General features: G+C 49.9%; 8 protein-coding genes across 8 annotated transcripts; 3 read left to right on the top strand and 5 right to left on the bottom strand.

The window, feature by feature from the left end:
- Positions 1–1,131: 1,131 nt before the first annotated feature.
- KY384_004902 (uncharacterized protein) lies at positions 1,132–6,555 on the bottom strand (the record flags this gene model as incomplete). Its single annotated transcript, XM_044813405.1, has 7 exons — positions 1,132–3,824; positions 3,876–4,202; positions 4,301–4,803; positions 5,307–5,604; positions 5,649–6,005; positions 6,062–6,389; positions 6,493–6,555. 7 exons carry the CDS (start codon positions 6,553–6,555, stop codon positions 1,132–1,134), a joined length of 4,569 nt encoding a protein of 1,522 aa, XP_044669683.1.
- A 3,218-nt stretch (positions 6,556–9,773) lies between these two features.
- KY384_004901 (uncharacterized protein) lies at positions 9,774–10,973 on the bottom strand (the record flags this gene model as incomplete). The annotated part of the gene is made up of 1 exon (XM_044813404.1): positions 9,774–10,973. One exon carries the CDS (start codon positions 10,971–10,973, stop codon positions 9,774–9,776), a length of 1,200 nt encoding a protein of 399 aa, XP_044669682.1.
- Positions 10,974–14,814: 3,841 nt separating this feature from the next.
- Positions 14,815–16,517, top strand: KY384_004900 (uncharacterized protein; the record flags this gene model as incomplete). Its single annotated transcript, XM_044813403.1, has 4 exons — positions 14,815–14,901; positions 14,954–15,721; positions 15,873–16,023; positions 16,078–16,517. The coding sequence occupies 4 exons, from the start codon at positions 14,815–14,817 to the stop codon at positions 16,515–16,517; spliced, it is 1,446 nt and encodes a 481-aa protein (XP_044669681.1).
- Positions 16,518–16,626: 109 nt separating this feature from the next.
- Positions 16,627–17,250, bottom strand: KY384_004899 (uncharacterized protein; the record flags this gene model as incomplete). Its single annotated transcript, XM_044813402.1, has 2 exons — positions 16,627–17,178; positions 17,239–17,250. The coding sequence occupies 2 exons, from the start codon at positions 17,248–17,250 to the stop codon at positions 16,627–16,629; spliced, it is 564 nt and encodes a 187-aa protein (XP_044669680.1).
- A 528-nt stretch (positions 17,251–17,778) lies between these two features.
- Positions 17,779–19,215, top strand: KY384_004898 (uncharacterized protein; the record flags this gene model as incomplete). The annotated part of the gene is made up of 1 exon (XM_044813401.1): positions 17,779–19,215. One exon carries the CDS (start codon positions 17,779–17,781, stop codon positions 19,213–19,215), a length of 1,437 nt encoding a protein of 478 aa, XP_044669679.1.
- Positions 19,216–19,367: 152 nt separating this feature from the next.
- On the bottom strand, positions 19,368–20,220 carry KY384_004897 (uncharacterized protein; the record flags this gene model as incomplete). The annotated part of the gene is made up of 2 exons (XM_044813400.1): positions 19,368–19,846; positions 19,884–20,220. 2 exons carry the CDS (start codon positions 20,218–20,220, stop codon positions 19,368–19,370), a joined length of 816 nt encoding a protein of 271 aa, XP_044669678.1.
- A 338-nt stretch (positions 20,221–20,558) lies between these two features.
- KY384_004896 (uncharacterized protein) lies at positions 20,559–22,910 on the top strand (the record flags this gene model as incomplete). Its single annotated transcript, XM_044813399.1, has 1 exon — positions 20,559–22,910. The coding sequence occupies one exon, from the start codon at positions 20,559–20,561 to the stop codon at positions 22,908–22,910; it is 2,352 nt and encodes a 783-aa protein (XP_044669677.1).
- A 164-nt stretch (positions 22,911–23,074) lies between these two features.
- On the bottom strand, positions 23,075–24,993 carry KY384_004895 (uncharacterized protein; the record flags this gene model as incomplete). Its single annotated transcript, XM_044813398.1, has 2 exons — positions 23,075–24,709; positions 24,781–24,993. The coding sequence occupies 2 exons, from the start codon at positions 24,991–24,993 to the stop codon at positions 23,075–23,077; spliced, it is 1,848 nt and encodes a 615-aa protein (XP_044669676.1).
- Positions 24,994–25,650: the final 657 nt, after the last annotated feature.

Below are 25,650 nucleotides of genomic sequence, written 5' to 3'. Positions count from 1 at the left end.
AAAGCCAGTGTCTTGGCGCCCACTTCTAGCCTCAAACGGACGACAACTTGATTTTGTCGTCCAGACCCGTTTCCTCCGCCCCTTCAAAAAGAACGAGCTTTAGAACCCTCGAGACCTATCCTTCAGTATCTGCAAGTATGTCGCACGAGGCAGTATGGTACAGCCGGCCCCGGGGCTACGGCAAGGGCGCTCGGTCTTGGTACGTCTACTTCGCCCCCTCCCGGTCGTCCTCGATCCATGTATTCAGACAAGTTGAACTGGGAGCAAGAATGATCGCTGACGCTTTGGTGACACTTTTGCAGCCGCGTGTGCACACATAAAGCCGGTCTCATCCGCAAATATGGCCTCAATATCTGCAGACAATGTTTCAGGGAAAAGAGCCAGGACATTGGGTTTACTAAGGTATGGATCTCTCGTCTTTTGGATCTTGCACACTACCGGACTTGGCCCTTGGTGGTAGCGCTTGAGACGGTATCATAGGGAAAGATGAAAGAGAAAGCATGTCTATGACGTGTGGAAGAGCCTGATTCGGTTCAGAGCCACGGCGAGGAATACTATGTACAATGACACCATGACGTGCCTGCTTTTACTTATGACGAGGTTGAGGATGCAGATGGACTAACGTAATTTTCCTCTTCTAGCATCGATGAGGAAACACGATCGAGGATAGAGCGAGAATTGAGGAAGATTGAAAGGCGTCTGGCAGTGGTGAAAGGGGAACCGATGGATGTCATGAGGGTAGAGGCTGGCTTATGGCATACAAGATAAGATCAAAGACGAATCAGAGAAAGCCAATTCAATGCCAATACCACTGCAAATATGCAATGAGCCACCTAGGGCCCATTGACCCTTCCTGCTACGTCTACTCAATCAAGTACGGAAGCAAAGAAATGGGTATACCCATTGTTCATGGACGTGTCAGACTCATCATATTCATTGCTCATTATCATATGCAGCATCACGACCACGCAATGGTCACTATCCATTCTACCACGACCTCCACACCCAACGGTCGAAAGACTCCGTCGTAAATCTCGAAAAGCAAGAAAAACGTCCCTATAATAATAACTCCCCTCTTTCGACTCCATCCTTAAACGACCTATAGATGGAAACGCCCTTCTTCGATTCCTCCTAACCTTCCTTTATAGCACCGTCTTCACCAGACTTCCTTTCACCATTGCTTATCTGTATCCACGAACCCTCCCCCTCTTCAACAATCCAACTCTTGCCATTCCTCTCCTCTGCGCTCTGCGGAGTTGATATCTTGTCCATCCGTCGTCCCATCTCTTCGCCCACCCGTCTGAGCCCCCTCAATTTTCTCTCCTGCGTCTCGGCTTTTCGCTTCCAATAGTCTTCGTTTCTCCTCCCTCGTTCAGCGATCTGCTTCCAATGGTCGCGTTCCTGTTGCGCATCCCTGATCTTCTCGCTTAGGGTGCCCTTGTTCCAGCTACCTCGCTTGTTGGCTTCGTAACTCACTTTAGGATTTCCACTTCCCTCTGGCGGTGGTCCTTCTTCCTTAGTCGCCCGTGCAGCATCCAAGCTCCGGCGCAAAGCGTTGTTTGTTTCCTCTCTCTGTTCGTTCTGCTTTTTGAGCCGGGTAATCTCTGCGTAAAGTGTAGCATTGTTGGAGTTGCTGCGGACACTAGTGAGAATGGTTTCAGGAGCTGCAGGTGGAGCGTAATCTGATGATCGAGTAGGCCTATGAACATAGCGAGCAATTTGCATTTTGTCAAATGGCTTTGGAGAGCCTGTTGAATAGCCGAGGAGCGCTCTGCGGGGAGTGCTTCCTTTATCACTGCTGTGCTTACCATTCTCATCATATGGCAAGGATGTACAAACGGGTGACTCGCCAACTACGTTATCCGAGCTAGTTGCATTGTTGTCGATGATGTTGTATACAGATTTCCGTTTCGGAGGAGAAGGCGACCGGCTTGAGCTATCACGAACGCGTCCAAGATTGGTCTTTGGTTTTGGTATCAGTGATTCTTTCGGTTGGGGGGTGCTATTGCTAGAAATTGAGAAGAAAGGGTCTTCAGAAGACGAAGACTGCGCAACTAAAAGAGTAGTGCTACTTGATGGTGGGTGGTGAGGAGTCACTTTGGGATCTGATGGGTCCCTTCTCTGGCTAGGCACGTGTATAGACGGGTCAGCACAATTTACTCCATCGATTGGCGGTTGTCTGACGTCGGCAGAAGAGTTTTCTGGGCGGTTGTTGGCTTCAAATGGCTGATCACCCTCTGAGTTGTGCGATGCACCTTCGACTGTTGGTTGCGATCCTTTCTCATCGACTTCCAACTGGGACTTTCGTGATGGGAGAGATGGTCGGCGTTTCGAAGATGGCTCTACCGGTGGTGGAGGCAGACCTATTTTCATAGGAGGCAGGGGCTTTTCGAGAGTACGTGCATGGCGGTGAGTCGAGTTTGGGCTGCTCCGAAAAGCCAAGACTACCATACTCCTCCCCGCTGCAGGAGTCGAGGCCGTCGATCTGTGAAATCCTTGCAGACTTGCGTCTCGAGATGCTGGTGTTCGAGTGGCGGATCGACGCAGACTGCTCGATGCCGACTTTGTAGAACGGGGTAGTGACTTCTTGGGAGGAAGAAATTGCCCCATTGCCATGTCATCATCACTGCTTGCACAATAGTGACTCCTCTCAATCACAGGCGTCCATGTCGCTTGTTCAGCCTGGTCTAGGGGACGGAGATCCTGATTTGAAGTAGACAAAGAAGAAAGATTGTTTGTGGACTTCGTGGCCAATTCTTCCTTGCGAATGTCCTGACTTTCAAGTAGTGAGTCGTCATTCTTGTTCGTAAGCAGGGATATTCCTGGACGAAAATTGCAAGAAGACTTGGCGTTAATGCCAGGTATTGACGATCTGGTCTTAGCCTTGACTTTTCGTTTCACAAGAACATCGAAAGGGTAATCTTCGGAGAGCTTGCGACCTCTTAAAATATCCAAGAAGAGTAATTCCTCATCCGTAACCTGGATAGAGTACTTGCTGCCCCTAGGAATAGCGGTGCGGTCACGTTGAGAATTATTATGAAGCCCAATCACATTTCTGCGTTTGACCAGAATCCGGAGCTGCTTGACGACCTCGGACCAGACTATTAGGAGAAGCTGCATGACGTTCGCTGCCAGATTAGCGCGGTTCACCTGCTTCGCAAGGTTTTCACTTGTCTCAAGCTTATTATCGGCGGCGGAGCGCTTTTTCTTGCTGGTTTTACTGTCAAATTCAGCTCTTGAACGAGAATTCCGTTCATTATCTGCCTCTAACCGGTCAGCATGGTCAAATTGGTCGCCAACAAGCAAAGGGCCTAGGCACACGCCCAGCGATTGGTGATCCATCAGCTCTGGGCGAGAACCGTCATCTCTTGTCCCGTCTAGGATTTTCGAGGCGGGATTGCGAGCTGCTTTGGCCTCATCACCAAAGTGAGCGACTAGCCCTAAGAGCGCCTGAATTAAGTTCGTCCGAGGAGATGAGGGTACTGAGAGTATGGCTAAAGCGATAAGTTTCGCTCTCAGCATAGTCATCTGTTGGTCTGTGAGAGAAGGGACTCGTTGGAGATTGAGAAAGATGCCTTGAATCGCCTCAAATAGCTCAAGTGATCCGAGAAGGCCGCCAGGTAAGCCCTTGACAACTTTCTTGAAAAACGATGCTACGTCCGCAAGCGTAGAATCCACATGCAATGGCAGTTGACCGGGTTGCACAGTAGCCTGTACCTTGGTGGGACTTCCAGCGTTCCCAAATTGATTTGCGTAGTAGTCGTACAAAGCGTTTACGACAGCGGACTGGCCAGGTATTCTAAACAAACCTGGAGCATTGACACCTGTACAGCTGTAAGCGGGAAAAGACATGCACCGTCCGCCTAGGAACTTACCATGCTCCAATAGAAATTTTCCAGCAACAGAAAGACAGGTGGGCAAATTCAAGCTCCCGACACTATATTTAGGAGGCAAAGTCAAGACGCTTAGCCCGCCGAGTCGACAGATTTCCTCAAGGGTTTTGCCCTCTAGGATGTTTTTGCGGCCATCGTCGCTGAAGGAAGGTGCCCTACTAAAACTCATCTTGCGTGAAACGGGCTTATACGTCGTCTTTGCCTTATACGTATGTGTGAGGGACGGACGCGGGAAAAGCTTGCGAGCGAACCAGCCATGTTTGTGGTCTTTTGAGGTACTCTGGATCGAGGAGCTGTCTTCATTGGGCTCTAGCCGTGATGTTAGCGACCTTGTGTCAACTCGAATACATGAAACCTGCCCTCTCGCTTAATACTAAGCTTTGGAAGTCCGTATTTGGACGCAAGACTGTTGAATTCGATATTGAATTTTGCGCTGGCAGATTTCCAATGCGCAGCAGACGAGTCCGAGAATACGCGATGGCTGACCCTGCTGACGGTACTCCAGGAAGTACTTGTCACGCGCGAGTCGTAAATTTTGTCTCCAGCACCATCATAAGTCTGCGCCTCCAGCGGCACTGCTGGTGGTCGCGGACGGTAGGGATTGTTTGAGCCCAGTCTGGGGCTTCTTGTACGGCGGTGCGGTATTACCAGCTCTTCAAAGGCATGACCATCTAGCCTATCCGAGAGCATTTCATCATTGCTCCGGCGCAATTCTTGGCCTATTTCTATATTCATGGGTGGGTGATGCCCCTGCGTCGACTTTGCTTCAGACTTTGCTGAAGGTTCTGGCAACTGCGCCATACTCGACTTGAGGAGGTTATGGGTGAGTTGAATATCGAATGATTCTGCTTTGTGCGACGGCAGCCGTGTTCTGCCAGGTATGACTAGGTTATCCAACGACGAGCGTTTCCTAGGTCGATTGTGCTCGATCAATGCAGTGGTACTGTTGTCAGCGCAAAAGAATGCAAAAGATCCCAAGGATTTTGAATGCTGCATTCCGAAGTATGTCCGTAGTTATGTAGAACGGGGATTATGAAGCCTTCATTAGTCGAATGATAGTCGATCTCCATGGCCGTCGCCGTCATTGATTGCGCCTGCTTGAAAAGCTTAAGCGTTGCTGCTGAGTGACGATCAAGATGGACTTTAAATCTTTTGCACTTTCAAACAAAGTATACTGATTTCATTCACTTCGCAGTGTGTCGATAGGGGTATCCGCTTTTATTTTAAAAAGTGTCAAAGACATAACGGAAAAGCAATTTTACAGTGAAGAGATCTTTCCATATGTGTCATCCAAAGCCTCATTGATCGCGTGGCAACGTTCTGTTCTCAAAAAGCTACAAGCAGCCAAGAGGTAAGGCGCCGATGACTGGCAAAGAACGCCAATCTATGCTAGGTCCTGCTAGCCTTTCTTACTCCTTTTTATCATCCTCAGCCTCGCCTTCTAGGAGAATATACTCTAATATATCACTCAAGCTTAAGAGTCCCGCAAGACGATTCTCTTCGTCCACAACGGTCAATCGATGAACTCGTGACTTACGAATTGTGTCAAAAATTGTATCAAGACTATCGTCAATCGAACAGGTGTAGATGCCTTGGAAATCGTCGGGGCGCTTTTGCAGCGCTTCACCCACACTCAGATTAAGCTCATCATACATGCCACCTTTGATCAAAGTGATAACATCAACAGCCTCGAAGACGTTTGTGACCACACCTTCCAGATGTCAGCTCGCTCAGCCTGCTAAGGGTAGCTCTTACCATCAGTGTTCAAGATTGGTATACTTGAAATAGAGTAGTTGACAAGTTTATGAATGACCTCGAACACTGGCGTTTCCATCCGGGCGGTCTGCAAATCCTTGTAGGTCCCAAGCTTCAGATATCTTAGAGGCTTGCGGAGCATTGTGATCTCCGAGACATTGACAGCTACAAATTTAAGGATGCGATACTGTGTCACAACGCTCACGACCATCGCTCGTCTGGTCTCGTCATCAATGTCGATCAACGGTATTCGGCGTGCCCTTGATTCTAGCATCCAACGACATGCCTCATATAGAGGTCGCCGTGGGTGGATCGAGACTGTTTCCAGTGGCTGCACACCAATGGCCTTCTCTATTTCTTCAATGAATATCAGCGCCTTAATAAGTCCCATGTTACTACATCGTATCGTGTACCTCGCAAGCTACTTAGCTTGAATTGATCGATCCTGCTCACAGCCTCGGGATTTTGCCAGTAGTACTGGATCAGATTGAGATAGTCTGACGTTGTCAAAAGACCCGCGAAGGTCGAGGTTTTTGAGTCCCATAGGGGTGCTGATACAATGCCTGTCTTCTTAGCTTCATACTGCACATGCCTAAAGACATGGCTGGGAAACATACCGTTCTGGATGAGAATGGACAGGCTCTTCTTGACTAAAAGACTTGTGTCGAACACGATCAAACGAAAGCTCAAAGGTAGAACATCATAACTCGTTCTCACTTTCAAGAAGGCTCGTATCTTCTCCTATTCACTGCCTGTGAGCACGTCATACTCGCTTGCCACGACAGTTGAATCTCTTTGCAGTGCAAATCTTTCTGCTTGGATTTTACGTTGACGAGGGACTTACAAGACCTTTCCTTTGCTCCCGATCGATAGCACTCTCCGGTCCAGTCTGTTCTGGGGCCGACATTGGGGCTGGAGGGTGAGATTGTCCGCGAGGGCGCCGCAGGTAGGACGATGGCGCGACGAAGCCTGAGGGCTCATGGCCTGGCTGAGCAGGTAGGCTAGCCATATCCGATGACCAACGGCCAAGCTGTGGGCGTGGGCAAGCTTTGGTGACTTTAGGCTTTGACTTCCGGGGGTCACCTCCGCGATTTACGGCTCAAGGAGAAGGGTGAGGCCGTCGATGATCATGTTGTGGGATGTCGTGTGTGGTTGGTAAGAAGCGATGTAGAAGCATTGATCTTGCAATTTGAGTAGATTGAAGGCAAGTGTGTTGAAGGATCGCAGTCAAAATTTTTGGGCTATATGAGATGTCGGAGACACTGTTCTTATCTCCCTCCCCACCTAACCGAGATCACACCAATGATAGCTCCAAGAAGCCATCCATAATTGGTGTAGTGTGAGGGCTGAAGCCTATGCATTAACCTCTTTGGAAGACATCTCGCTTACCCATACCCCTTCTATTATTCCTTTTAATTGGCAACACGTCGTTCGTGGCGGTGCAGTGGTGGCGATATGGCATCAACACTTGGTGAAAGGTCAAGGGAATCAAATCATCCCAAAAGGGACAGGTCTCCAGGGGCTCTTGACTACACCCCACGGCTCTACATCGACCTGCTCAAGCCCTATTGCTCCATCATCTGCGCCCGTGGCCTCTTCTTCTGCTACTCGCTCGGCTGTATCCTCTGCGTATCGCTCCCCCTTCATGTCATATTCTCTCCCTTGCTCTTCTAGCTTCCTCCAGTAGTCATCCCATAACCACTCCAGCGCCTTCTTTGTTGCATCCCTGAGGACCGAAAGACTAGGCAGCTCCCCATGCGTGGCCTCATGCCTTAGATCCACAAACATAGCCGGCAGTCCAAGTTCCGCTGCTTTCGTGTACATCGAGACCTTATATTTGGATGTCTGTGAGGAGTCAAGTAGAGCGGTCACGAACCGTGTAAGAGCCGTTGCATAACTGGCTTTGATGGAAAAGGTACACATATTAGGATGGAGAGGGTTACTGAAGGCGATTTGATGATCTGTGAGGACAGCCTCGGTGAGAAGCCAGGTTGACTCGATTGGGTGGGGGAGAGGTGGGCGAAGTTTCCACGCGGATATCTAGGCGACGAGAAGGTTCAGATCAAAGGAATAGGCAATACTGAGACCAAAACCCACATCGCCTGTGATCAAAAGATGCTGAAAGGAAAGATCTTGCAAAAGCCATATTTAGATTTCTTACCTGATCACAAGCTCTTTTCTGCCCTTGCCAGATGACGTCGGACTTGCCGCTCCTTTCAACGTCTGTATGACTGAATATGTCTACTGCAGGCTTGAAGTGCTCTGGATATAAGCATTCACGCACTCGCAGCAGCTCGTCTGACGAACGCCAAGGAGTCACAAGGACTCGAAAGCCTTTCATCGCATCTAAGCTTTGTTCATCAAAAGACTTTTACTGCATCCAATATGCTGCAGCGATACTCGTTTAGTAATTGATAATTCTTGGTCCTTCCATTTTTCACGCGAACCCGATAAGAAATCTGATGGATGCTGTTCTTAGAAAAGATTGACGAACCGTACATAACCTCCTCAAACTATCCTTCCAGTTGAAGATCAGTATTGAAAGGATTAGGAATTCTACACATCAAGGTACATTTATGGTGTCATAGTTTGGACATACTTCAAAAGTTTTAGTGACGGCCGTTATCAAGTATCACGATGTGGGAGAAAGGAGCGTGCGAGGGGTGCAATATAAAGGAAGCAAAAGGTCTCTCGTGCCGAGCCGTCTAGGGGGAAAAGAAGAGGTGACGCAGTAAGGAGATCGTCATCAAAAAGACAGAACGACGATGTATACGCCAACAATGGTGGGAACACTGTCTAATGGACAGGATGGTGTCAGTGACAGCAGCTTTATAATCTTTCATTCTTTGGAAAAATCCAATCAACCGACTTTGCGGAAGTGTTCAAGTTGCTTCTTCACTTCCGAGAAGTCTTTTCTAGGTGTGTACCAGTAGACCTTTCCAAATCCATCCAATATTTCCTACGACCGTATCAATGATATGGATGTGCTTCGACCCTACGGATTCCTTGGCCCCTCTTACGGCGTTCTTGGTAAAAAGCACATACGTGATACCGACTTAACCCTCTTTCCTGCCAAACGGTCTCCTACATTGGCCTTGTCTGCCCTCTACTACTTTGGAGAAGTGCCTCGAGTGCATTTTGTACGGATATTTCTTAAGCTTCAGCTCTTCTCCTGTGTTTCTTCTGGCCGCCGATTTTGACGATTCGAACTCAGCCGTGCATCAACACCTTATTCCCTCTGCGCTTTTATTCTAATTCACAACCCACCGAAAAGAGATATCCGAGCGTTTTGGAGCACATACAGATGCCATACCTCTGAAGCCAGGACATGCGATATGCTGACAAGAGAATGAGGACTCTGCGTGAAGCTACACGGTGCCAAAGCTCTTGAATGGTCGACTGTCAGCAGCGTTGCCAACGCTTTAGTGGACCGCTAGCAGTTTGAGCAAACGGACTAGTTCGTCCACGTAATAGTCGGTCCATCGTAGGGATCAATTTGATTGCTAGCTGTCCCATTTGATCTTTGGACCAACTGTTGAACTGTGAATCGTGCCACTGGTGGTTCAGTTTGGCTTCAAAACCGGACCATCTAAATGTTTGGCAACGCTGCGACTGTCGCCTGCCATAACATGATCTCAAAGGATCTGTGAATGCAGCTGTCCAATAACAAGTTCATCTTCTCAGGCTTACACGCGTAAACCGAGACAGCACCTCTCTCACGGATGGCTCAAGTACTTAAAAGAGCGAGTCCTAGGGTTGATCAGAAGTCAGTCCCGTCGAGATGAGAAGGTCAAGTGGGAGTGGGCTAGTGCCAAGCGCGCTCTCGGGCTCCCCCACTTGACTCTGAGTTTCCGAGCCGTCTTTAGCGTCATCTTAGTGCAAGGCCGCTAATGTCTTATCGCCCTACATTGTGATTGGCTTATTGTGGAAGACTTATGGAATGCCCTGGTCAAACTGGCGAGAATGGGTGCAGCATGTTTGGGATCAGTGACGTCTGTTTAGTGTAACAACTGACACGGTTTGAATACTGGGTTGCTCAAGTTCAAATATCTATGGGGGTATCATGTCTAAACTTTGCACATCATCTTTGACCACTAACACGCAACACCGCCTCCTTTGCCTCTTTCAAAACCAGAAGATGTTGCCTGATTCGGTAGGCTGCGGTTTCGCCTGCAATCCACTGTTATAATCCAGGCCCAGGTAGTCGGGGTACTGATCGTTGTTGACGTACGCGTCATCATTGTCGTCCAAGAAGAAGGTTTGATTGGATAAGTCGCCATAAGAAGGAAAGCATGTGTGTTGGGGCTCGCCAGCGACAGGAGCAATGCATTGAAGCTCGTCAACCTCCTCACCTTCCACGCTAGAATCATCGTCGTCATCAACATTTTCGGGAGGTTGCCAGGTTTCCTCGAGTTTGAGGTCCTTGCCTACTTTGATCTGTTGTGACACCTTGGGTACAGCCGGGTTGAAGATCGGGGAAACGACGTCTCCCTTGTCGTAAAGCCCTATGCCAACTAACTCTTCACCCTCGTCCTCCACCTGAGCTGGCTGTGCCTTGTGATGGACATGGCTACCACCGCTGGAGAATTGTTGTGGAGCTACTGCCGGACCAGCGAAAGTAGGGTTGTCGTACGGTGTGGGATTGTAGGGATAGTGCCACTGAGAAGTCGAACAGTCACCATGACGAATGTCCTGACTAAAAGGCTGTGGATAAGTTATATTGCACGGGGCTGGTCTGCAATCCAGATGAGAACCAAGCTGATGTGTATTCTGCTGCGTGGCCATGCCCACAGGAAACCCGTAACCCATCGTAAAAGCGTTGTGGATCGAATCTTCAACCGAAGGCGGCGTATTGGTGACAGCTAGGCTCTCCAATCCCGCTATTGTGTTTCCCATTGCCAACTCATTTGTGTGGATTGGCTCTTGGGAGTAATGCGAGCCTTCGTATCCAGGGTGCCAGCTGAAAGGTCTGACATCTTCGGGAGTTTGCCGAGCCTGATGGTAGTTCCACAGTCGATGCTCCCGCGTCAGATACGGATTGTCATGAATACTCCGTGTGAAGTCGCCCATCCGGTGGGCTGCCGTAGTTCTCCTCCTTTGTACGTTATGCGGGCTATTTCCCACTCCTCCAATTTTTACAATTCTTGCTGATGTTCTCCTGCTGCTATTCGATGAGGTGTTCGACTTCGTGGAGAGCCGACGCAAAATCTGAGATTTTGCAAACTGTCCCGAATGACCTTGAGGGATGGTCTCGCACTGCGGAGGAGGCATGGCAAAAGGTGATATCATATCTTGAGGGTCAGGTGGTTGATAAGCTTGCGCCATGTTTGTTTGAGAAGAACGTGGAGGCGGAAAGGATAACGTTGTGCTTATAGGAGTTGCCTCACGCTGGAACTGAGTGTCATCGATCAGACATCCTGCAGCTGCAGATCGGCGAAATGCTGCCTTTAGCAGAAGGGAAAAGGAGGACGATGGAGGATGGCAGCAGAAAATTCACCACGTCACTAATAATAAATGGTTATGGGGAATCATACTCAGGAGGCGTCAAGAGAGTGTCGCAACCAACCCCACCGCAGAAAGACAAACCGCATGACAAGATTTGAGGGAACCTTTCCTCAAACCGCGGGAGTGAAATAACGCTTGCACGGCATTGAAAGCATCGAGATGTTGGCTGACTAGATGAGTATTAGCTGCAAAGGAGGGCGAAATGCGTCAGGAGTAGATCCCTGCACAGCGTGTGGTGCTGCTAGGTAACAGCACGTATGGAAGCCGTGTTATTTAGAAAGGCACGGAGGGCGGCTGCAATTCCTGCAAAGTGAGCAAAGCTTCATCACGGTCCAGCGGTCTGTTTGGACGGGAAGGCGTGCGGTGGATAACCGGGTGAAGTGACTAGGATAGAGGTGGGATGGAGAGCGTTATTCGGTTGAAAGAGTGCAGCACAACAAGCAGAGCAGGACAAGCCGCCGGTGAAGCTAGGCAGCTTTAGTGGCAGTATTAAGCAAGTGGCACGCGAGACGGCGAGAGGAACCTGGCGACCTCCTCCCTTAGTCACGCTAACAAGGTAGTCCATTCTTGATCGGAGGAAGGGCCGCATCAAAGCGAGAGGAAAATAGCTCTGATGAGCCCTGGCCACTGGCCACTGGCGTGACACGGCGGTCGCGAACAGCCGTCTCAGGCTAAACAAAGCATGGGTTCAGAAAAGGGCTTGTAAGGGTCATCATGATAATGCATAGAACTAGGTACCTACTGTACGACTACTAGTTAGTCCTTCACTACCTCCTGGTAGCGGTGCCCTCCACTAAGATCATCTCAGGAGACTTGCATCGAGACTTGGATCCATTGGAATTGCGCCTCGTAAGCCTGCAGCGACTCGCTGGCTTTTTGACTCTTTGGCTCAGAAGCACTAGGGATGGGGGAAAAGGCTAATTTGAGACTCTTGCGCGGTGTGAGGGGACTTTCTGAGCTGACGTGCCTCGCAGGAGGGGAGGGAGGATGCAGGGACTAAGTTGTAAAGGCACCATGAAGGTACGTACAGCAACCGTTCGCTTATCATTCTTCTTTGTGCGTGAGGGTCTGACTTGGTCAGTTGGCTGTTGGCTGATTTGGGGGCTGGAACAACAACATATGACAGGCCACGAAGAGCGGCCAAGTGGGCCCGAGATTTCGAAACCCCCTCCGATTGACACGAAACAAACTCTTATGCGGCCCTCTTCCTCCCCTTTCTGCTTTCTGGATCAACCCATGCCCCACATTATTCAGTCTCACACGCGCCGCTTCGTATATTAATGGCTTCTGCCTGCGGCATAGTCACTGCTTCCTCGTCGTGAGGTGGGTCGGTTCGAGGGTAGCCGGTCGCCAGACCACATGCACTTGAGATGGGTATCACCGATTAATCACGCCGTTCTCAGCTGGGGACATGTCAACGGGAGCCTGCTCGCATAATCCGGTGTAATCTCGTTCGTTACCTAGCTGATAAGGCGTAGGCAAGTGGCTTTGGTCGTGAGTGCCGCCGCTATGGTCGATCCTATATACTATGATCGCCAGATGGAATGACTACTGGTCAGTAGTGGTCACTTGGCCTTTTCAACGTTCTCCGCCCCTCAATCAGAAATAGTCCATCATGCACCCAGCCTCAACGGATCTTGAAAAGCGAGTCGATTCGTGGCGCTAAATCCATAGCTTAAATTGAATAATTCCCGGCTCTTACGCACTGGGGTGGGAGTCTAAGAGGCGCAAACACCCGAGCCATTCCCTCCATGCAACACCGAGCGCACACCCTACCGAATCCCAACTGCGCGCTATTTCTCCAAGGTACACCTCCAAGTGAATGGCTTGCCTTAATAATCATCAACGATAATATCTCGCTGGGGCTTGCCAACGGCTCAAGATGATGGTAGGTTCCAGAATCACGACGCTTTCCTACAACACCTTCCTCCAACCGAACTTTCGATGACTAGCTGATAACACAGCTACCGTATGAGCGGGCACACTGCGGAGTGGGCTGGACATTCCCATTTGCAGTTTCCGCAGTCGAGACTTCCATCGACTTCGTCTCGAACACATGGCTTGCATAGCACCCGCGAGTGGCGATGAAGATCTCTTACAGTTGTATTAAGTGCTTGATGAATATTTGGGAACCTAATAATCACCAAGGAGGCACTTGTCTGAACAGGGCATCTCGGTCACTAGGGCGTGATATGGCCTGCGACGCGACTGGCTAGGTTTGCGCCTAGTCCCATGCAAACTCGCACGCACCACGATGGGTTCCGCGCCACAGACAAGGTCGCGGGAGACCATGCACAAGCTTGCTCTCTTAGGCGCTGCGTTCATCAAGACGTACTAAATTACCATAATCCGGTCACAGGGATCAGCCTTGCATCTTGGTTGCCGTGATCTCCGGAGGTACCTCGTGCAATTTGCAGCAGGTCACAGGAGGATTGCACCCTCAGAAGTGAAATTGTACCAACCGAAAGTAGAGGCTAAGAGACTCGTAACCAGTCGCTTCGTCAATACTTTACAGTTCCGAGTCACTCATAACAATGATTCGGCGACTCTGGCCGTGCCATGGTTGCTCGCTGTATTTGCTGCAACATGAAAAGCTCTGACGCTGGCCGGAAGGCTTAGGCTTTTCGGAGTGGCAGAGCGTTATATCTCCCAGATCATGAGATCTTTGATCCTGCAGGCGAATAAACTTCGACCATTGATAGCATTACATGCTCTATCCGGCCAACACCATCAAAAGACTCTGATGGTGCATGAAATGTTGAAATACCATAAATGACCAGATGTGTCCGACCCAGCTCTGCGGGCTTACTGTCGCTCGCTATGTGCTGTCTTGGCTGATTGCATGAGGGAAGAACAACGATGTCGTGACCTGTTCTTACATTCACAGTGTTACAGGTAGTGGCATCACAGTCAGGGCATGTACGATGATGGCTCTTTCGTCTCGAATTCGTTAGTCACGCAAGCGTGTCTGACAGGCGGCCCTAGCTGGCGCTGCAAATTCCATGGAGCGGATAATTCTTCCGTAGTGCGTCAACTCGTTGAGCAGCTAATTGGGCGCATGCTGTACTGAAGCTCGGCGTCTTACAAAGGCGATGCAGCTTTCTGGATCTGCACCAGAAGCCAATTGCGCATCCCTCCATTGCTCTTTACCCGGGGTCTAGTGTCTCCTTTGGGCGTTTCAATGTAAGCACTGACATGCACTTCTGTGCAATAATGTATTACGAACGTAGGAAAACATGAGATATCTCCGCAATTCGCTATCCCTGTGTCTGCGACTTTGCCCGCGTTAATTCCGAGATCGCTTCTTCTCTTGACTCTGAATGCTTGATTCAGTTCGCTGCTCAGCCTAAACGACCCTCCAGCGATTGGAGGTCCAGCTAAGAGCCGCTAGGAAGGGTAGACCCGCTTTCGACCCGAACCAATGGATTATGTATTCCGTAATGCTGAGTAAGACCCAATGCGGGAGGCCTGACGTCGTTTCGAGCTTTCGAACGATGAGCGGAAGCATTGGGCTGGCTGAACTGCAGACGGAGGAATTCACATTGGTATAATTACTGCGAAGGTGGAGTTAGCACTCTACTGCGCAATCAGTGGCCGTTGGCCAAATTAGATGGATTCGCTCGATGCAAGCGACGATACAAGTGAGGTTCGTATATCAACAATGGACAGGCATTCTATAGTGCTAAAAAGTTATCAGCTCTGCAGAAAGTCTACCGTCGGCGGAGCTGAATACCAACACGCGCTCGAGGTATGCTAGCAGCACTGCTGTTGACATTCTCCCTGCTCAAATGTCCAAGTAGGTAGTATTTGATGTAGAAGAAGCAAAAAGACGCAGATCTTCATTAGCCAATCCAGATGCATCTAATAATACAAGACTGTCTTCCAATGAGCGCCGGCAGAAGACGGCTTGCTTTGTGCACTCTTTGCTCGGGAAAGAAAGAGTATCTCATACTTCAACCAGAAACCAGCCAAAAGACCTTGATGTTGACTCCAAGATGGATAAATCGATGGGAAATGAGCGTCTGTCTCAACGGTCACGCATGCTTACGAAGAGAGAATTGTCTGATATGGCATGGGGAGTTCGTGAGCTATCGAAACAGCTTGCCAGTGTCAAGTTGAGATTAAAGGGGCAGACTATCTTCATCTTGACGAAAGTACATGACGTGACCTTGATTGACAAGACTAGGGAGATGGTTGAATGGTTGCTATCGAAAGAAAGAAATGCTTCGTATGTGGTCTACGTTGAGATCACTTTGGAGCATAACCCGATCTTCAACGCCAAGGGTCTTGTCCCAAAAGACCCATCAAGAGCAGGACGTTTGAAGTATTGGACCAATGATCTGGCTGCGAAACATCCTCTAACATTTGACTTGGTAATCACTCTTGGTGGCGACGGTACCTTGCTCTATGCTAGCTGGCTATTTCAACAAATCGTTCCTCCTGTCATCTCCTTCTCACTTGGATCTCTAGGCTTCCTGACCAAATTTGACTTCGCGCTTTTCCGTGATACCCTCGCCAATGCATTCAAGGACGGAGTTACAGTCAGCTTGAGGCTACGATTCGAAGGCGTATGTGTTTTTCGCATCATTGCAGCCTTGCAAAGCCCCTATCAAGCATCATCTCTATTTTTCTAGCCAGCAGTGGTTGCACAGTGGGCGCCACTTCTGACACCGGTGTGAACCTTCCCAAGACCAATGCTAATCGATGTATGCAATGCAGACCGTCATGAGATCCCAGCACAAAGGCCAGTCGCATCGGGATCTAGTGGAGGAGCTCGTCGGTGAAGAGGCTGACAATGATTTCACACATCGAGCAGAAGGTACATTTGAGATTTTGAATGATATTGTTGTAGATAGGGGACCAAATCCAAGTATGATGAACGAAAACGTCTTAATAATCACCGATTGCTGACGTCTCTCTACAGCAATGTCTGCACTAGAAATCTTTGGCGATGACGAACACTTCACGACAGTGCAAGCAGACGGTGTCTGCGTTGCAACGCCGACAGGTTCTACAGCATACAATCTCGCAGCTGGAGGCTCATTGTGCCATCCAGAAAACCCTGTTATCCTCGTCACCGCCATCTGTGCCCACACACTCTCCTTCAGACCTGTAATTCTGCCTGACACGATCGTACTTCGCGTCGGAGTGCCCTATGATGCCCGCACAGGCAGTTGGGCGAGCTTTGATGGTAGAGAGCGAGTTGAGCTGTTCCCTGGTGACTATGTGACCATAAGCGCCAGTCGCTACCCATTTGCGAATGTTATGCAACCGGGCAGGCGGAGCGAGGACTGGGTGAGCAGTATCAGCAGGACCTTGAATTGGAACTCGAGGCAGAAACAGAAAGCTTTCAAAGAATCGTGAGCAAATCCGACAGTATAATGAAATCATTTGAGACTTGTCTGCTTTCAATCATTATCTATTTGGGTATCAGTGTCTGACATGTAAGCAATATCGCAACCTGAAGGTACTATCATAAGATCTCATCCTCGTTCTCTTCTGCACCATCTTCCACATCGGTTGCTTCGACCGCCGCCTTTTCGTCGTGAATTACGAGCTTTTCATTCCCCACTTCCATGCCTTTTCCCCCTTCTCCCACATCCATTTCATCCTTCCATTCCTCGCATTCAGCCCCCGGGCTAACCCCCACACTTCGTCCAAGACCATTTCGATTCCTAAGTTTTCTCCGTTCTTTCCTCATAGTCTCCCGCGCAGCCTCCCGCTCTATCATTCCATCAATGTCCTTCCACTCCCCTCTTCGCCTTTTCTTCCTTGCGCCTCTCCCTTCACTGTCAATCATCTTCACCTTCGTACGCTCCAGTACATTCTCCGCTTTAGTTCGACCAGCTTCTAAGCGAAGGCGTTGCTTGCGCCTGAGGGGATTCTGATGGGAATTGCGCTTGAGGATGCCGGAGGAAGTGTGTGGAAGGAGGATTGTGGGTTCGGGGGGATGGGTAAGTGATTTGGAGATCAGGGGAGGAGGGGGAACCGGCAGTGCGACGAGCGGCACGGGAGTGTATGGAGTCTATGAGGGCACGATTAACCATGGCTGGGGTAATCTGGTATAGGGAATCTTCTCACTTACGTTGAGTAGCATTTTTGGGCTTTGGTGTCTTGCCCATTGTGGGCTGAATGGAGGAGGAGCTCGAAAGCTTTCAAACTTGTTCGAAAAAACAATAAGGCAAGGATATCATGCGGAGCTTGTTGCTTGTCATGGATCAGCTGGTCCCGGCAATGTGTTTGTGATTCGCTTTGCAAAATTCCCACCACATCGACCCCTAGAGATCTACGATGTATTTCTCATATTAGAAGCGCATCTATGAAAACGTCTCCCGCGTTGCCATTTTAGGCTGATTTGGGGCCTAAAGTACCCGACTTTGAAGCTTGTTGTGACGACCCACCTAACCATTGTCTTCAGTACCTTGATTTTGCAACGATTTAGGGCATATATCATTGAGTCACGATATGATGGCTAAAACCACATCATCTCCGATCGCCGTAGCTGCCTTGTTTCTGTTGTCGCTGACCCTGAATTGGGTCTTAGCTGCCTCGTTACGCGGTGGGCTTTTTACAGCGCCCGTCCAGCAGAATATCCCGCACTAAAACGTAGACTTCACTACTAGCGATGGCGTCCAAGCGAATGACCGCGAACCCAGTCAAGCCAGCTCGGTATAGACCAGGAAAGCCCGTCGCGGAAGACGCGTCGTCTGAAGAAGATGATGACGACTTAGAAGGGGAGCAGCAACCCCAGAGACCAATCCTGTCTGCACCACCCAAGGCGACGTCTTTCCGTCCAGAAACTAGTAAGGTTGCGGCAAATATCAGAAAAATAGAGATCAATGAGAAAGCTGCCGCAGAAGAGATTGCGAAAGCCGCAGCGGACGACGACTTTGTGACGGAAGAAAGCGAGGAGGAAGAAGGTAGCAAAGATAGATCCGAGAGTGAGCTAGACAGCATTAGCGAACAGACCAGCAGCGAAGATGAAGCGCCCAAAAAGTTAGTCCGACCAACTTTCATCAAAAAAGGCCAGAGAAAGGAGGCAAATCTGGTGGAGTGCAAGAATGAAGATAATCAATGGGCTGAAGAAGAAGCTCGGCGGAAAGAGAAGGCCGACGCGATGATTCAGGAACAGCTTGAGAAGGACGTGGCAGCTCGCGCTGCTGGTAAGAAGGACTGGGACGATGATGAACTAGAGGAGATTGATCCAGTGGATGACGCGGATGGTCTGGACCCAGAGACGGAGCGTGCTGCCTGGAAACTTCGTGAGCTCAAGCGTGTCAAGCGAGAACGAGAAGTTATTGAAGAGGCCGAGAAACAAAGAGAAGAGGTCGAGCGACGGCGAAACCTTAGCAAAGACGAGCGAGATGCGGAAGACAGGGAATTCTTGGAATCACAAAGAGACGCTAGAGACGGCAAAGGCACGATGTCATTCATGCAGAAATACTACCATAAGGGTGCTTTCTTCCAGAATGATGCTGTTGCTGAAGAGCTTGCGAATCGGGACATCATGGGCTCAAGATATGCGGATGACGTTGCGAATAGAGATGTGTTGCCGCAATACATGCAGATCAGAGACATGACTCAACTGGGTAGAAAGAGCCGCACAAAATACAAGGACCTCAAGTCAGAAGATACAGGAAAGTGGGGCCAAGACGGGAGTAGGGGCCATAAGAAAGGGGATGTGGAGGAGAGATTCATGCCTGGTGGTGGGAGAGGGAGGAGTGGGGCCAATGCAGCACCACTTGGAGATAGAAGGAAGGCTCCCGAGGATGCGCCCCGAGGCCCAAAGGATCGGGGTGAAGGGATCAGTAGAGATAGCTACAGGCCACAAGATGACTACAGGAGAGGTAGTCCTGACGCCGAAGAGCAACGGAAACGACCAGACTCGCGATCACGATCTTACTCGAGACGAAGGAAGCGCAGGCAGTCGTATTCATCTTCAAGGTCACGGTCTCCACGGCGAGGTCACGAAGCGGGCTTGAGAAGTCGGCGAAAACGGAACCCTTCGTCCAGCAGGGACCGGTTTGATGATGACAAGAGACAAAGGATTGATGCACATTGATGTTCGATGATCTGCTGAATTTGGCTGACTTTAGATGGTATTCCTTTTAATGCATCGATTTGATGACCCATCGAACTCCGCGCTCGAAATCATGAAGTGTCAAACTTCCGTCCTGGCTGTTTGTCAAGCTAGATCTCCTATCTAGGTCACTCTCATTTATTTGCCTCCCTCTTCACCACATCTTCCGAGAACCTAATCAAAAAGACAGTCTTCCCAGGCCACATTCCATTCACCTCTCCCGCATTATGCGCACTCACAGCAGCCGGCGGTTCGTTCGTCGGCAACCTCCCTTCTCCGTAGAGCGCCTGACCCATGCCCACCCCTGGGCCGCCTAAGACTCCGCAGACCACTCCTTCTATGATTCCAGCGACGAAAGCTGCGCAGTTCAATTGGCTCATCTCCTTGGGCACACTAATGTACTGGTTGACAAGCGGCTCGTTATCGCTGATCATGTATTCCCGAGAATTAGTAGCAGAGGACTCAACGGCATCGGCGGGGCGGTTGAAGAGGTGCCGCCAGAGCGGATTGGCGATGAATTGGAGGAGTGGCAGGATACGGGTGGGGCGGGGTTGCGGTGCGGTTGGGGTGGAGAGGCGGTGGAGGACTGGTTTGCCATGGCACGACTCAGCTCCTTGTAGCAAGCAATGGCTTGATGGAGACACACGTACGTAATGGAGTCAATCGTAGACCTAGCGGATATCCTTGCTCGTTCAGTCGCCGTTCTAAATCTTGTATACCGGTGACCTTCTTTTGCGCGTAGGCCACCATCTCCGCGAAGATGTAGGCAAAGGAGGCGCGGCTGAGCTCTGCAGCACGGGTACGATTGATATTTCGATCATAGATCGTCTTGCGATTTGAGGGAACACGGAGACCAGTGTGCTGTTGTTGCGGCTTGGATGAGCTTTGGGATTGGGATGGCGGGAGCGGGGAGGTGCTCTGTTGGACTGGATTGTTGGGAGAGGGTAATGGTCGGGGACCCGGGTGAAGAGGAAGGGTCGAGGACATGCCCTAGCGATAGAAAGTCGGAGTAAACGCGGTGGCTGTCTGTGTTGCGTTGTCTTGCCAGTCCTAGAGACCAGGCCAGAAGGAGCACCAGGGAGGTATCTGCACCGAGATCCCTTTGCCCAATCACATCGCAGGAATCCCGCAAAGGTCCGCAGTTTCCTCATCTGGATTTAGTTCTAGTCACAAACAATTGCATCCAATTTCATACAACGCTCTTTTGATATTCTACCCTTCCATGCATCCAACTTCGCCTTGTGGCTTGACCTCTGGCTCCATCACTCGAGGTGTCAAGCTCGCAAGAGTGAGGCCAAATCGACGACAAACAAACCGCCAATATCATGAGCTTTAGCTCTCATCAGTCGCAGCCTGATGAGCTTCGTACATTTCTGTCGTCTCCTAATACCACCTTCACAGCCTATGGCGTCCTCATCATCTCCATTATCTACTACGTCCTACGCCAGCTGGATCAAGCCGATCTCTCAGCTGCCGAGTTCATCTGGAATGTTCTCGTCTACTTGACACCCTCGCGGCTCATCAGTCTTTTGGATTCTGCCTTTACATCTTCGAATCCGACCAGCACGGCAGTCAGTGGATTGGGCTCTAGCTCCACAGGTCATGCAGCAAAGGGCAATGCCATGAGGCGCATACTAGGGTTTGACAAAAGTGGATTGGGATCAGTCATCCAGCGAACGCGGACACTTTCAAACTTAGGAAGCATAATCAAGCCAAAGCGAAGCAAAGCACCCCCAGGTCTAGGAAACTGGGACAACTCATGCTATCAGAATAGCGTGCTCCAGGGTCTCGCTGCGCTAGATCCGGTGCGGGATTTCCTGAACACTGTGACTGATGAGGAGTCAGAACCCACCACAAGCTCGACTTTGAAAGACCTCATCAAGAATCTCAACAATGGGCAGAACAATGGGAAGACATGCTGGACACCAGCGAAATTGAAGAATATGAGCAGCTGGCAGCAACAGGACGCGCAAGAGTATTTCTCCAAAGTTCTGGATGAAATTGAGAAAGATGTCGTCAAGCATGTCAGAAAACGGTCAAGATTAACGGCCCTTCAAGGATTGTTAGAGCTTCAAAGTCTTCCAACAGACGGAGAAGTGAAGGGCAGTATTACATCAACCTTAGTTGCAAGGATTGGCGATCTTCCAGACGAATTACGTTTAATCATTTCTAAAACCCCTCTTGAGGGCTTGTTGGCTCAACGAGTTGGCTGCCAAAGATGCGGCTACGTCGAGGGTCTGTCATTGGTTCCATTCAATTGCATGACATTGCCTTTACCAGAGGAAAACATTTCTAATACTACGCATGACCTTGAAACCTGCCTTGATGACTTTACCGCTTTAGAGCTCATCGATGGCGTCGAGTGCGTCAAATGCACGCTTCTGCAAGCAGAGAAACAAATGGTTGCGCTGCACGAAGCATTGCAAGCTGCTCCAGCGAGAGCCGTGGCTCCTTACGAGTCAGTACAGTCTCAACTAGATTCAGTCAGGCAAGCGTTAGATGATAGAGACTTCTCTGATGGCGCACTCAAAAAATGCCAAATAGGACCCAAGAGCAGGGTGTCTACGACCAAGTCTAGGCAGGCTGTCATTGCCCGTGCACCTGAGGCGCTGGTACTACACATCAATAGGAGCAGATTCAACGAACTAACCGGGGTACAAAGCAAGAATTACTCCTCACTCACCTTCCCGAAAGACCTGAATTTAGATTCCTGGTGTTTAGGGCAATCTCCAAGTAAAATGTCGCTGATTAACGCCACTGAGGAATGGAGAACCGATCCATCAAAATCTCTTCTTTCAGATGTATCGTGCGACAAGCTCCCTCCAGGCCTGCAATACAGGCTTCGAGCAGTGGTCACACACCATGGTAGGCATGAGAATGGCCATTACGTTTGCTACAGAAAGTCCCCTACGCATCCTGGAGCAGGCAAAGACTCCGAATTTTTGGAAGAAACAGTGTCTTCGTGGTGGAGTTTGAGTGACGAGGATGTGAGAGAAGTCATCGAAGAACACGTTCTTGCGCAAGGCGGCGTCTTCATGCTCTTCTACGAGCAGGTTTTGGCACCGGTCCCTGACCAGTCTACTGTTTCCGATGTAAATCATTGCGTGGATGTCATGACGACTCCAGCGATATCTCAAACGTCACAGATCGATTTAGAGCCCATTGATCTGCTCACCGCTGAGAAAGACCCTACGTCTGCTCACGAAGACGAAGCTATGACTTCACTCACTGTAAGCAGGGATCTGGATTGTAATGAAACGCCTAACAAACAATCCCATCGCCTTCCTCCACCAGTAACATGTTGTGATGATGCCAGTGGAGATTGCACTGTCCCGAATGGATGGAATGATGGACAGCGTGAAACATCACCTGCTGCTACGTCGACCCCAACACCCCCGTTAAAACCATGTCACTTTCCTTCAAATCCAAGAGGCAACATGAGTTTGCCCGACGATAAGACTCAGACCAATCGAGATGATAGTAACAGAACGAGTGCGACTGAGAGCATCGCGGGCTCGGTGCAATCCCACGAACGTCCTCGCAGCATATCAATCAAAGATCTTTTTAGCGACATCCCTAGTACTGTCACATCGAGACCTGCATTTAGCGATGGCGTTCCACTCTCGGTGCATCATCATGTTCCACGTTTGGTTCATCATCATCGTCCCCAGACATGAGTACCAAGCGAGTAAATATGATACCCCAAACAATGCTAATTTATGAGTCGTTTCGAGGTATATGACTTGCATTCGCTATGCAGACATGCTTCTGATCAAATTTTACAAGTTGGCCCCGCATGAAAATTGCCTCGTACATCATATCACACACAATCGCTCAAAGACTATGCACCAGGCACATACCGATCAATGTTCTCCGGTACAGGATCCCTCCTTGGACGATGAGGCCGCTCATAATCCTTGTCTCTCTTCCGATCCCGATCCCTGTCTTTTCGATAATACTCATCCCGACCCTTCTCCCCTTTCTTCTCGCTACCCCTGTCTCTGTCTCGATCCCGCTCCCTGTCTCTATCTCTTTCACGATCGTTATATCCACTCCGACGATGTCTATCCCTCTCACGATCTCTGTCCCTTTCCCTTGGCCTACCAGTCACAGTCCCTTTCCCAGGCACATAGCGATCGATGTGCTCCGGTGGATCATCAATCCTCGTCCTCGACCGCCCAGTGTGCTCGTCGAAGTACTCGCGACTCTTATTGGTGGTGCTCCCACGCTCCCCGTATCGACTGCTCGATCTCCCTTCGTCTTCATGGCGACCACTGCTTTCAGGTTCCTTGTTACGGTATTGACTGTGTTCGTGGTGACCACTTTTACGTTCTGCGGTGTGGCTGGTAGAGTCGCGGCGGTGAGTGATACGGTCGAATTCTTCGTCGTAGGATTCTTGGCGAGATCTGAAGGCGGACTTAGGATCTTCTTCCGTCCAGGAGGAGACGCGGTCGCGGGTAGAGGTGGGGTGAGGAGTCTGATCCCCGAGCGACATGGAGGATGATGGAAAGAGTTGCAGAGAAGCGCGGCGGTAGGGGCTGCGGCTTCGTTCGCGGGAAGCAGAGTTCATGAGTGTGGGAACATGTGCACCACGATGTGTGCTACTATAGCTAAGCTTAGGACCTGCATGCTCAGGTCTTACGTTATGCTTATAACGATCAGACGCTGGACCCTTTGGAATATTGATACTGAAGCTGCCTGGGCGGGATGGTGCTGCAGTTCCATCTAATGTATCTGGTTCCTTCTTGTTGCTTTTAGCTGCAAGCTCTGCTCCCTCTCGAAGTAGGCGATCAAGTGCCGCTTCCTCAAGCTCTTGATCCGTGGGCAGCCTGGCGGCTGGCGTAGCTGAAGATGAATCTGGCTCTTGGACTCTTTGGTTCTCCTGTTCCCTTTCCTGTTCCCTTTCCCTTTCTCTTTCTCTTTCTCTTTCTCTTTCTCTTCTCTCACTCTCTTGTTCTGCCGCAATTTGATCTAAAGTCGCTTTTCGCTTCGCCTGAGCTTCCAGCGCTGCGGCTTTCCGTGCTTCTCGCTCTTTTCTTCGCTCATCTGCCTGACGTAGCCGTTCGAGTTCCTTCATTTTTTTAGCCTCTTCTAATCTCAGAGCCTCTTTTTGCTCCTCTCGCTTTCGCCTCTTCTCTTCCTGCTGCCGAACTTTCGCTCTCTCTGATTGACGTCGTGCTGCTTCGTTAGCATACTCTTGCTCACTTTTTCGCCCTCGCCTCTCTTCCTCTGCGGCAGCAACATCCCCAATTTCTGCGCGCCTAGCCTCCCTAAGCGTCACCTCAATTTGACCTAGCTGTTGAGTGATTAAAGTTTCTAAGGATTGCTCCACATTCTGATATATGTCACTTCGCTCTGCGGCACCTTGTAATAATAGGGCCGCTTTGCGCCTCTCTTTTGATAGACAAGACGGGTCGCGCTCAACCTCAGCCTCAGCGACGCTATTCAACGAATCAATGAAAGTGTTTTTGTCTGACTATAGATGCAAACAGAGGTGTCAGCAGCTTGTGAGCACGATACACCCCAATGACAGGTTAGTAGACGTACACTGTCGTTGTATTGAGCAAATATTTGATGTCTGAGCTTATCGTAAATACCCTTTTTTTTTACTGTATGGACTAGACCATCAATAGCTGATTTCTGAGCTGCGCTGAGAGGGAGCTCCGAGATTTTGAACTTCCTATCGAGGGAGGGTTCCGAAGTTTCGACAGTATCACTAGTGCGATTGTTGATTGATAAGTCTGTGGGAGCCAGAGCCATGTCGGCGATCACACTTGGGCAGACAGTAAGTCACTTCAACGGCAGGGTCATAGGATCATGAAGACCCGCCAAGGTGCTACAAATTACCCTGTTGAGGGTCTGCGCGAGGGCAGACTTTAGAGATGTCGTGCAGCGGCAAAAAGATATCCCGAGCCCGAAGTGCCAAGACCGAGCACGATGCAACGCTTACCTTACATCGTTTTCCTTTAGACTCAATTGGGGCTGTATATGGGATTCAAGGCGTCAAGAACTGTAAATCAGGCGGTCAAGCTACCCGAAAGACTCATCTAGCCACCCTTTCCAATGGTGCACAGAATTGTCTTCTGGACTGGTTTCGGTGCGTTTCACTCTCCAATCCATTGCTTGATCCGAGTGCCTGTTAACGGCTTTTCAGGTGTGGCAGTACGGATATGGCAGCTAGGCATTGAGCTGCGGCCAATCTTCAATCGAACTTCATTATGGGTGTATCCAATCTATGGAGGTATCGGAGCAAGCTTCGGTTACTGGGTCAACAAAATCAACAATCGACAGAAGGCTATCCTTGCGGAGCGAAAACAACGACTGCTGGAGATGAGACAACGGAGGGTAGAGAAAGAGGCACTGAAAAAGGAGGCACTGAAAGAGGGGACACTGACAGGAGTCGAGGCGCAAGTGGAT

Source organism: Bacidia gigantensis (assembly GCF_019456465.1).
Source record: "Bacidia gigantensis strain McMullin 20006 chromosome Unknown contig_244, whole genome shotgun sequence".
NCBI classification, from domain to species: Eukaryota; Fungi; Ascomycota; class Lecanoromycetes; order Lecanorales; family Ramalinaceae; genus Bacidia; species Bacidia gigantensis.
Note: the sequence above shows the minus strand (reverse complement) of the source record. Positions and strands in the feature narration are given on the sequence as shown.